At 47.7% G+C, this 12,676-nt stretch overlaps 1 protein-coding gene across 1 annotated transcript; it reads right to left on the bottom strand.

Moving 5' to 3' along the window:
• Positions 1–5,484: 5,484 nt before the first annotated feature.
• On the bottom strand, positions 5,485–6,682 carry LOC135902479 (ubiquitin-conjugating enzyme E2 Z-like). The gene has a single exon (XM_065432575.2). The coding sequence runs from the start codon at positions 6,545–6,547 to the stop codon at positions 5,690–5,692; it is 858 nt and encodes a 285-aa protein (XP_065288647.1). The 5' UTR covers positions 6,548–6,682; the 3' UTR covers positions 5,485–5,689.
• Positions 6,683–12,676: the final 5,994 nt, after the last annotated feature.

The raw sequence follows: 12,676 nt of genomic DNA, 5'->3' as shown, positions 1-12,676 counted from the left end.
TGAGCTTGATTGTGGCTGATGACGTCCATTTGGCTATTTATTTTAGTGAATGCTTGCCAGCCCTTTCCATGGCAACATTAATTACCAGTTACACATGCAAAGCCTGCATAATTGAACGGGAATGTGGCTGCCCCCTCCCCTCCCCCCTAAGAAAGAAAATAAAAGTAGCAGAAACCACCATAACTTAAGGTATTTTGAAAGTCGGTGATGGATAGCGATGGCTTTCTTGTGCGACTGTGCTGCCATATGACATACTGTGGTTCACGGGAAAGCTTATGGGCCCATCAGCCAACAAGCCATAACACAACATCTGTTTACTCAATACTTGGAAGTGTTGGCAAAAGGATGGTTTTAAAGTTCTAAAATTTAATTTTCGAAAGCGACAACATTAAAGGATTTTTGCCAGCATAGGTGAACCCAGCGCTTGCCTCTAGTACTTCATTCCTGAAAGAGTGCCATACAATTAAGCTGGAGACCGGTCACAGTTCAATTGCTTTTGCTCTGTTAATTAATGTAACTCTAGGCTCATTGTAAAATAAAAGCTTGCAGTTCCAGGCTAAAATATCGCCTTTAGCTGAGCAGTGATACATCAAAAACCGCACAAACATACAAATCACATATGTTCTTGAGTATACCGTAGCTTTTCTCCAGATATTTCTGCGAGATTACGCTTATTTCGTTTTCTTTACAGCGCAGGGCAACTTTTTCGGCCCCTCGCCATATATACATCCGTACGTCCTAGCTCTTCTGTGTAACTCAATGATCGTATCCGGTGGTACATTCGCTGTATATTCATTTATTTACACATACTGCAGCCCCGCTGGGGCTATTGCAGAAGTGAGGAAAACATCACATGTTAAGAGGAAGCTTTAGCACGGGCCCAACTCCGACGCGGCCTATTCAAATACATGTAAAACGTAAAAACGTTTTTCTGAGATAACCCTTGGACCGAGTTGAATGAAATTTGTTGCATTTGAGAGAGAAAGTTAAATTTTAGTGACTGTTGGAAGTGGAATTTCGATTTAGGGCCTACATTTTTTTAAAAAGATTTTCAAAAATTCGAAAGTTGGAGAAAAATAGAAGCAGAAAGTTTACAAATAGCTCAGCATCAAGAACAGATATCGTGGTTCTGTAAATGGCATCCATTAAATCATTCAAAGCGGACAAATTTTATATGTCAATTTATAGAATTCGTTACGTTGTGTACAAGGTGTCTGCAAAGCTGTATTTTCATATTACCATTATTTTTAGATTCATGTATAACATACCAATTTTGTGCGCTTTAGATTTACTATTAGATGCAGTTCCCAGAATTATGATAGCCTTTGTCATTGCTAAGTTACAGAGTTGTAAAATTGATAGTTTCGTTTTCTGAAAATTTACAAATTTTGATAATTTTAAATAAAAACTGACTACCTAAATCAGAAATTCAAAACCAAGAGACACTAAATTTTAAGTTCTTCTTTTAAATGCCACAAACCTCGTCTAGTTTGGTGCAGTGGTTGCCGAGAAATGAGAATTCTTTCACATGTACTTAGATAGGAGCACCCATGCTAAAGCTTCCTCTTAATTGCAGTAAAAAAAAATCCGTCAGTAGCAATGAAGAACATATGCGGTGTTGTATGGGTGAAAGGAAAAAGATGTACTACATACCGGTTCTAGGTTGAAACGTTAAAAGGTTTTAGGCTGTGAGAGTTACAGGTACGGGAAAGTTCCGCGACCTTTATCTATTTATAGTGTTACGTAGGAAGACGCAGACGAAAAGCTATATACAAGTATATTTACAAGGAATTACGCCGCACTTGGCCAAGAGGCAACAGCCCGCGCTAGCCTCTAATCGTCGTCGTCGTCTTCTCACTGCTCGCCTCTTCGTCATTGCAAATACCGTTCCGTAGCAGTACCCCTGGCGGCAAAAGCGCCGTCCTGGAACGGCTAAAGGCCGGACCAGGAAGCAGTGTAGTAGGCCCTATGGTAGGCCTTGAGCCTACTGACGTGCACGACATCACTAGATGCCAGAGTAGAGGACGAGGTTGAACTCACAGGAGCACAGCACGCGGTAAGGCCCTGTGTATCGCGAAAGGAGCTTTTCTGAAAGTCCGACGTGACGAGAGGGCGACCACAGGAGCACGAGCGCACCAGGCGAAAACTGTACGTCATGGTGGCGGGCGGTGTACTGACGCTGCTGAGTGGTTTGCGAGGCCGTCAGTCGATACGGGCAAGCTGGCATGCATGGTCGGCGAGGGCGATGGCGTCGCGCGCAATCTTGCTTGTTGAGACCGCAGCAAGAGGAAGTGCCGTCTCAAAGGGCAAGGTCGGTTCGCGACCGTACAGTAGATGAAATGGAGAAAATCCGGCTGTTTCGTGCCGGGAAGAATTATACGCAAATGTGACGTAAGGAAGGGCAATGTGCCAGTCGTGGTGGTCCTTGGAGACGTACTTAGACAGCATACCGGTAAGAACACGGTTTAACCGCTCTGTCAGGCCATTGGTTTGAGGACGGTATGAAGTAGTCAGTTTGTGTTGAATGGAGCAGGAACGCACAATGTCAGCGATAACTTTCGAAAGGAAGTTACGACCACGGTCAGTAAGCAGCTGTCGCGGGGTGAAGCAAGATCACGCAAGGGAAAGTCCGCGACGTCATGCAGTGGCGCAACTGGTAGGGATAGCCCGGCCGCGTGATAGCGTATCGGGTGGCGTAATCAGTTGCGACGGCTACCCATTTGTTCCTAGAGGATGACGTGCGTGGGAAAGGGACCGAGGAGGTCTAATCCAACACGAAAGACCGGTTCCACAGGGACAGTGATCGGCTGGAGATGACCGGCAGGTAGCACCTGAAGTGTTTTCCGACGCTGGCAGGGATCACAGGCAGCAACATAGCGTCGGACAGAGCGAGCGAGACCAGGCCAATAGAAGCGGCGGCGGACGCGGTCGTACGTGCGGGTTACCCCAAGATGTCCTGCAGTGGGTTCGTCATGCATCTCAAAGAGCACGGTCTGTCGTAGATGTTTTGGCACGACAAGAAGATCAGATCCGTCAGGGAGGAAGTTCCTTCGATACAGAATGCCGCCCTGGAGGACGTATCGGCGAACGGATGCGTCGGTTGGTGTAGAGCGCAGACGCTCGATGAGTGCTCGCAGCGATATCATCCGATATGTCTCGGTACTGCTCATCGGCGATGTTAGCGAAGGCAGATACAGAGAAAATGCCGTTGGCGGTACTACTGTCGGCGTCGTCAGGCTCGTCTACCGGATAGCGAGACAGGCAGTCAGCGTGCTTGTGTAGTCGGCCAGATTTGTAGGTGACAGAATACGAATATTCTTGGAGGCGTAAGGCCCAGCGACCAAGTCTTTCTGTAGGATCTTTCAGTGAGCATGAACAGCAAAGCGTGTGATGGTCTGTGACAACGGAAAAAGGGTCGGCCATATAAGTATGGGCGGAACCTCGCAACCGCCCAAACTATAGGGCCAGACCATGGCCAGACACTCACGCTCAGTGATGGAATAGTTGCACCCCGAGGGTGAGAGGAGCCTGCTGGCGTAAGCGATAACACGGTCGTTGCCGCGCGGGTGTTGTACCAGTACTGCGCCAATTCCGTGACCGCTGATCAGTATACGGACTTCGGTAGGCGCAGAAAAATCGAAATGGGCCAGAATGGGAGGCGTTGTGAGAAGATCGATGAGAAGCGAGAATGCAGAGGCCTCGTTATCGCCCCACTGGAGAGGGCGTCTTTTTTCAAAAGCTCGGTTAGTGGTCGTGCTATAGCCGCGAAATTTCTCACGAAACGGCGGAGGTACGAACAAAGGCAGATGAAGCTGCGCACATCCTTGAGATACTTCGGAACAGGGAAGTGCGTAACAGCATGGATTTTACCTGGGTCCGGTTGCACTCCGTTCGCGTCAACGAGATGTCCAAGGACGGTAATCTGGCGACGGCCGAATTGGCACTTCGATGCGCTGAGTTGCAGACCGGCTCGACGAAAAACGTCCAGGACTGCTGAGAGGCGCTCGAGTTGCGTAGCGAACGTTGGGGAGAATACTATAACGCAGGTCCAAGTAGCACAGTCACGTGGACCATTTGAAACCGTGAAGAAGGGAGCCCATCATGCGTTCAAAAGTGGCAGGAGCGTTACATAGACCGAACGGCATCACTTTGAATTGATAAAGACTATCGGGTGTTACAAAAGCAGTCTTCGGCGATCGTGATCGTCCACGGCAATCTGCCAGTAGCCGGAGCGAAGGTCAATAAAGGAGAAATAGCGAGCAGCGTGGAGGCAGCCCTATGTCACGTACATTCAGGACGTCTTGGCTCTATGCCGCAAAGTTGACGCACACATGACTGAGTCAGGCAAGGTTTCCCACATCCTCAAAGGCATTGCCGATGACGCCTTCAACTTGCTCGTTTTCAACAACGTGGCGACGGTGGATGCAGTTATAAAATAGTGCCGCCGCCTGGAACTCGCTAAAAGCCGACGTATCGACCAGCAGTTGAACCCTCGAGTTCAGCAGCTTAACGACATAAGCACGTCATGGGCTACCGCGGCGGGTCTTTGCATGTCTCATTCTTCTGGGCTCCGAGACCATGCAATCGTGTCAGCATCGTATAATGCGGGCTGATCATTTGTAAGTTCTCGGATTTTTTTTAAATCGCCCGTGGCAGATAGCATAATTAATGTTCTTGAGCTGGATTATTCTAAGAGGCGGACACTACTAGCAGGACGAATCGAAACACTAATTTAACTAATTACAGAAATTCCATAATTAACTACTTAATTATTATGCGGCATATATTGCAATTTACGAATTCTAGCAGGAGAGCTTGCAAGAAGTATCCACTTGACATGATCTTCCAAGAAGACACAGTTTGGAGATATTTCCCAAAGTGTGAGGCGAAATTCATGGCCTTTCCAGTTACTTTTGTGCTTCAATGTATAAAAGAGCGTTTTGTTAAAATAGTAAGTGGAACAATCGCACATTTCTATACGGTAAGTTTGAGGGCGCATACCTCCAAACTGGTGCAATTCTGGAAATTTATCGCCGCTGAGCCAATTGCGTCAGCAACGCGTAATCATAAGCCCCTAACAGCTACTATATATATATATATATATATATATATACACAGTAAAGGCTTGCTTCCTAGTACCACCTGATCTGATTCGCGGCCCATCTCCCGCGATTGTTACGAGCCATAGCTGATTCCACGGTCTTTTGCCGCTATAGGATGTTAGCTTTGGACCCCAATGTACCGTTTAGCGTTGAGTGACGCACTATTGTTTACGGTAGCTTAAGCGCGAAAACACGCATAGGCCTTGAGCATAAATTTCCTGCGTGAGGCGCGTCCTAAGTATGCCAATAAAAATTTGTATGAAAATGTTTGAAAAGCTGTGCTGTTTCACTCGTTTACAGTCGCAAGCGCTATGACAGTGAGCCAAGTAAAATAATGAAGTAGCTTTCACTGCTACTTAATGAAGAGTATACCACGACGAGATTGAAAACGACACTCAGACATTTAATCCCATATACCTCTTCTCTGGCGAAAATAATTTTGGGTGTCATTTTCTTCGGCAGATGCGAGTAGCACGTCGTGACGAACCTGAAGAACTTGAGATGCAATGTTTCAGTTAACTTCTTCCCAAGGCTTGCTCAGCAGGCTTCTGGTTTTCCTACCATTCACTCACTGGTTTTCTCAACTCTTACTGAAGAATGTCAGTGTTAGTAGCGGCAGTAACAGCAACAGCAGCTTCCGCAGCAGCTTCCGCAGCAGCTGCGGCAGCAGTAGCTTCGCTTTTCTGCTTGATCTGCTCTTTTAAACCCTCCATCCTGGCCAGCAGTGCCTCGTACTGGAAATGACCCGTCACATTGAGGGAGAAACAGTCCTTCATTTCCGTGCCTGTCAGATGGAGCTTTCCCTTAACGATTTCCTCATACCTGGTGTAGGACTCGGAGAAGGATTTGATGATCTGTTCCCTGAAGACCGCCGGACAGTCAGGGCTCTCCTTGAGAGCGGCTTCGACCTGGTCGCACACCGCGACCCTGATGGTCTCGTGCTGAATGTAGTCACCGTAGCGGTCGGCTTCACCAGGTGTCCGTTCTTTGACAACGCCGGGCTCGTTGTAGTAAGGCTTCTCGGTCATCAGGGACTGCACAGATATCAACACGCTCTCCAAGCATTGAGCCGGGCTCCAAGGTGGTCCGGTCCAGGTTCCAAGGATACTGAGGCAGACCCTGCCGCACGCGTACAGGTTCGGGTTGAAGCGCACTCGGCCAGCATCCGTGGTCATGATTCGAACGCGCGGTGGGCTGAGAGGGTAGTCAGATGGAAACCTCATGAAGAACTGGAAGAAGCCTCCCTCGTATGGCGTTCCACCAGGACCGACGACCAGGGCGTGAATCCTGGTGACGTCTTCCTCATCGGGCGCGATGAACAATCCCGCAGGAGGCTTGGCGTCGAAGTCGGCGATGTCCCGCTTGACCCTCATCAGGCACTGTGGGCTTGGCTCCTCATTCTGGTAACCAAGGGGGTCCCAAGCTAGAATATAGTTTCCAAACATAATTCTGCGCAGCAGGGGCTATCCAATTTTGAAACGATGTGCGAGCCGAATCGAACGAAAGCGAGCCGAACGATCCACCGCTCCGGTGATATTTCAGGCTGCTTGCTTCTTCCTTTTTTTCTTTCTTCCGCTCGTCCTCGAGGCATACGTTTAGGGTCATTCAATTTCTGGCAAAACCCGGAAATTGGCAATAATTGCATCCTGAACAAAATGTGCGAACATCGGATTAAACATATGTCTCCCCGAAGCGTAAAGATTAACAACAAATGTAGGCATCATTAAACCAAGGAACGCTGCCAACCTTTTATGGGCAAGAGATAAAAATGTATCATCTTGTAAATATTATTAACACGTGCAATTGTATATGCTTCGTTTTCACTTAACGCTCAAGCGAAAACCAGCATATATAAATATATAACAAGTTCAGAACTTGCTCGCCTTGAATAAATAAACGCCTGTTCTTACAAAGGCTACCAGTGCATATGACAATGTACGTCAACAAGGCCTTGTAGTATAATGGAAAACATCACACCTCCTGCGAAGCATGCCCACGTGCACTAATGTTTGTACTTTTTTTCATTTGTGGAAAAAATGCAGAAAACAAAGTATAAAAGGAGAGACCGCCAATCCCGTATCTATCGGTTGCTTATGTTAGTCAGCTTGCTATTAAATGTATTAATAATACCTGACAACGAACATTTGTAGAGACGAGTTTGTGAGTTAGTCCCATGATCTGCGAGCAGTTCTCTCTTCTATTACATGGCCCTGTGAGTGAATTCGCTTGTTTAAAAAGAACGTTTGCGACCAAAGAGAGGCTATTGCTTGTGTTAATTGTTTGTCATATTTACCAGAAATATCTCTTAATATAGGCTGCTCAAAACTTCCTATTTCTCTTCGGATTCCTGCTTCAAAAACACCACCTAATGTTTACTCCCCGAATTTCAAAAGATATAAAACCCGGAAACTGAAGCATTTTACATATATTGCATGGTTCCACTCAGAGTAACCAACTTAGCGCATGGAACGCTCGAATTTCGGTGGACTGAGCATATTTTAAAGGCGCACTTTCTTTCTTACGGTAAACTTGTTTCATTGAGAAAATAGGGCAACGCACAATAGATAAAGTCATACACAGAAAAGGTGACCGATGTCACCAATAGCAAGTTCAATTTCAATAATGGCAACGTCAACAAGTACCGTTTCGACAACCTGGACTGAATTTTATGAAATTTATGACGTTCTTTTTCTGGGAGTCCTCCTGGACACCACTGATTATGAATCTTTGCTCAATTGTTAAGATATTTGCACTTGATACAAAGTGCTTTACTGCTAAATTTATAGTACAATATGTTATTTTAGAGCGCAGCCATTAGGCGCCCGTTCCTGGGCTGAGCGTCGGCGTCCCTCGGCGTAACCGCGCGAACGCGCTCGTGCCACTGCTAGCGCGTTGATTGTCGTCTTCTTCCACTGCTGGCTCCGATGGCACTCATCATGCCAGTGTTCCCATACTGCCTCTCCCTCTTCGAAGGCGCCGACGTCACCGGCGCACTGCCAGTCGGTGCCGTGATTTTGGTCTCAAGTTCTTTGCCTCAATATATCGCGAAAGGAAAACGCATGTACAGCTGCGCTCAAATTTCGAGCTATAGGGAGCATCGTAATCGTCGGGCATTTTTTCATAGCTTTAATTCTTCCTCAAATGGTTCCGTTATTTTCTAGTCAGCACTAAGCCTATCTTTCTAATTTCAATTGCCCCTTCGTGGAACCCCCATAGTGGTCATGAACTCCGCCATCAGTAAAAGAAAATCAACCGCGAAAGAGAAGTCATAAAAGAAAGGCTGCGAAGTTAGCCAGGCTGAGCCCGGTAGGCTACCCTGCTCTGGGACAGAGGGAAATGCGACTGGATTATGAGAAGGAAGAGAGAAGTTCACACTTTGCACTGGTACACCAACACCCTCACAATAACACAATCAAGCGCTCATCGCTGAGGAAATCACAAGCGGCCATATATACGCTGGTGCATCTCAAGAAACGCAGCAGCGCTTTGTGCTTTGTGCCACGATTCCAAGATCTTCCCTTCTGTGAAAGTCCTGTCATTAAGTGCCCTGAAGCTGCCCGAAGAGTTATCCGCTCATCATCGTATGTTAGGCAGTCACACAGGAGATGTTTGATCATTTCTTCTACCCCATATGTGCTACAATTCGCACTGTCCGCCATTCCAATAAGGAATGAGTAGGCGTTCATGAAAGAAACTCCTAGTCACAGGCGGCGCAGTAATCTTTCTTTCCGTCGACTAAAACCGCGTAAAAGTTATAATCTCATGTATTGGTCCATGTTATGTAGGCGCTGTTATGATTATGTAGTCCAGGAAAAGCTATCACGCATATCAAGCTACGTCCACACATGAATCATCAGAACGAAGCACGTATAATGTTTGTTAATCCTGTTTATATTTTATTGATTTGTGATGCTTGGGAGTTCAAGAGATGTGTCAGCATAAGTCCCACAGTCCTCGTCTGTCGGCAATTCTTGATGCTTTCCGCCACGCTGGCCTCCAGCTCAACTCTTTTATAAGAGTTGTTGGTTTAAGCCCGTATGGATTTCCTTTGTAGCAATTGCTACGAACGGGTGGATGTCTGATTTTCCCTTTAACAATTACTTCTATCGACTTTGCGGGTTTCCGCGGAACAATTACGTCAAACGCTTGCCTTTGCTTCGAGTTGTTGACAAATTCGACTTCGCCCGACCATCTGCTAGCTGCCTGGTTAGCTCACATGGTAAAGTGGCTGCCCCGGAAAGGCGGTGGTCCCGGGTTCGAGTCCCGGACTAGGACGAATTTTTCTGCAACTGTTAGGCTTTTCTTTCGAGGACCCCGTATGGGTTTCCTTTGTAGCAATTGCTACGAACGGGTGGAGGTCTGATTTTCTCTTTAACAATTTACTCTTTTATAAGTGTGCTTTCGGGCGTCGTCAGATCAAACTACTTGGACGTCATGTCAGTGCTACCGGTGCCCAACACGACCCTGACAATGTCGCGCTGTCAAGATCTTCTGCAGTTTTCTTGGGCTCTGCTGAAATTTCCGACGCTTTGTTAACAATCAACTTCCAGAAATTGCACGGCCACTCCGGACCTGACCTTTTCTTGTGGTTCGGAACAAGTATAGAGGCCTTTTTAGCCCCGATTTCTTCCCTTCATCTGGTGTGACCTTTACGGCTCCCTACGCCGCTATGTTGCAACATGCGACCTTTGCTAGCGCTGGAAGAAGCCTACGACGCTCCCTGCTGGCCGCCTTCAACCGGCTGAAATCCCTACCGAGCCGTTTTATCGCGCGGGGCTGGACTTGATAGGCCCCTTCCGAATATCGACCATGGGAAAAAAAAAATTGGTTGCGGTCGTTACGGAATATACCACACAATATGCGGTCACGCGAGCGTTCCCGACCAAGTGCTCGACTTACGTTGTTGATTTCCTGCCCCCCCCCCCCCTCTCTCTCTCTCTCTATATATATATATATATATATATATATATATATATATATATATACACATATATATATACAGCATCATCATCCTACCGGGCGCTCCTCGTCAGCTACTCACAGATCGTGGTCGCTGCTTTCTGTCTCGCGTGGTTGACGACATTCTCCTCTCGCGGGCTACTCACCACAAGCTTACCACTTACCGGAAGGGGAATTTTAAGGAAGGGGACGGCTCTAAGCCGCTCTTGGGGATTAGGTGGAAAAGGAATGTGGGTTCCCGGATTGTTGGCCGAAGCACATTTTCATCTCAGTCTTTGATCTTCCGCTTTATGCAGATTCAGGTGCATGTTCTGTTTCGCCGCTCTCTCATGGGCTGGTCGGCGCCTTCTACACTACCCGAAACAAGCCACTTTGTCTGCCATATGTCGCAATGGCTTTCAGTGTTTCAGGGTTAGTTCGTATTCCAATTCCCGTTGTTCCAATGTCTCCGTGTAGTAAATGTTGAATCTCTCTTGTGAAAAAGCTGGACAGCTCCAAATGAGGTGTTGCAATGAGGTGTTGCTCTGCATGACTCCTGGCAATGTGTGCATCGGGTATAAGTGTTCGCAATCGTAGCTTGTCTGGTTTGGTGCCATTTCTCAAGTATGTGTGGTGTGTATGCAGCGTTGTCCATAACCTTATTAAAAAAAAAAAAAACTCCTCCATGCGAGTAAGCCCGCCCTTGTCGTCAAACACATCTACTGGTGTAGCTTCTAGTAGTCTCCGTTTACTGTCTGCTTTTATTTTAGAGCGAATGTAATGCTTCAGTGCTCTGTTAGGAGAGCCTTCGGCCAATATCTTTGGGTATGGATTTTGGTCCGCGGGGTTTGGCAAGGAAGTAGGGTGCTGGGAGTACGTGTAATCAAGGCAACTGCGTGAGCGGCTGCGTCTCCCCCGTCCGTGCCGGTGTGCCCGGTGTCCATAGGATTTCAACATTTGTCCCGTTGTCCTGTGTTCTCTTTAGCTTTTTTCTGGCGTCGTTGGCAACAACATCATCTGTCGTAGACACCGTTAATTCGGTCACCGCTTCGTACGAGTCAGTAAGGATCCGATAATTATTTCGCGCACTCTGATCTACAATGTCTCCCATGTCAATAAAAATGGTGTTGACCGCTCCCCATATAGCTGAGTTCAGCGTGCAAGGTTGCACCCCCGGGAAGCTGACATGTGTAGCCATTCTGTTGGGGTGCAGATGTGCTAACCCAGGCGATGCTTGCTATGTCGTTTGTGATTGCAGCGTCCGTGTAGATGTCAATGGTGTGCTGCCGCTAAATTTAATCCAGCGACGAATCTTTGTCGTTGAGGCTAGGCCTCAAACATGTCCTTGCAACACGGATCTGAGTCTTCCTTATAAATGAATCCGGAGAGGTGTGCCACAAAACAGGCCGAGAAGTGCGCGTGGATGATATGCGCGCATGCATTCTCGCGACACAGATCCCAAACAGACGAAACCCTTGCGAGCCAGCCCAGTCAGCACAAAACGCATACGTGCCTTGGCACACAGCGCATACCTTCTATTCTTCTTGCGTTATGTGCTCACATTTCTTGTGCCTCCGGCGAGCGAAAGTCTAACCGCGCGCGAGAGACACGGATTCCCTCGTCGAGCTTCGGGTAATCCTCGTGAAACCAACCTTTGCCGCTTCCAACATTCTTTATTGTTGTTTTTCTCCGTTCCGTTGCCGATCTCTTTGCCTCCGTTTTGTTGCCTTTGCACTCGGGCTTACGCGGAGCGACAGCCTAGGGAAGCCCCTGAGGTTTCTCTCATCCCGGCGTCCTCGACGAACGCGACCGTGCGCTGCATTGGTGGCGCTCGCTGTAAAACAGAAGTCTATATAGAGCTCGAAAGGAGCCAATCGAGCCAGTGTGGTGGACAGTTATACAGAGGTCTCCAGGAGGCAGCTCTCTTAGGCAGACGAGAAGGGCATGCGCATCTTGGTTTCCTACAAAGAGAAGGACACGACGTACGTGCCAAGGCAGTAGGCAGCTACACGCTACCGGAGACTTCAGGAGCATACTGCAATTCTCGGCAGACAGGCTGACATCTTATGCGGGCAGAGGCAAGGACACGAGAGCAACCGGCCATTGTATTTTCGACGGCGGCCATTACAAAGTTGGTATGAAACGAAGTCTGCACCGGTGGTATATACTGTGATATTCTCAAGCAAAGCTTGACGAACGCGACATATTTGCCGCGTTAGGTGACGTAAAGTCGAGTTGTACTGAAAGCCGAAATCCCCATAGAGATTTCTGCAGCAAGCTTTTCACCTAAGATGAGTTGCAGTAACAGAAAGAACAACTGTTGATGGACCACCCCCGTGAGAGAGCATGTCTGATAAGTGGCGTCGTCGAAATTCTCTGTTGTAAGTCTGCTTTTCTGACTTATGTGGGCCTTTACAAGAATACTGCGCATTCTTGAATTTGTAACGGTGCCCCGAGTTTCGACCGGCCTGACGGCGTTGCGCATCGAGGAGATCGCGTTCGGCGCCGACTGAACCTACCCCTGTTGGTCGTTCTCGGACACGCAATCTCAAAGGCTTCTCACAGACAGGAAGGAGCACTGGATGTGCGAGTGAAAGCTACAATCGCCTTCACCAGGGAGCTGAAGGAAGCGAATC

This window comes from Dermacentor albipictus, chromosome 1, assembly GCF_038994185.2.
Source record: "Dermacentor albipictus isolate Rhodes 1998 colony chromosome 1, USDA_Dalb.pri_finalv2, whole genome shotgun sequence".
Classification (NCBI taxonomy): domain Eukaryota; kingdom Metazoa; phylum Arthropoda; class Arachnida; order Ixodida; family Ixodidae; genus Dermacentor; species Dermacentor albipictus.
Note: the sequence above shows the minus strand (reverse complement) of the source record. Positions and strands in the feature narration are given on the sequence as shown.

Excerpts from the sequence above, each read along its gene's own strand:
- LOC135902479 (XM_065432575.2), bottom strand. The coding sequence starts at position 6,547 with ATGTTTGGAAACTATATTCTAGCTTGGGACCCCCTTGGTTACCAGAAT.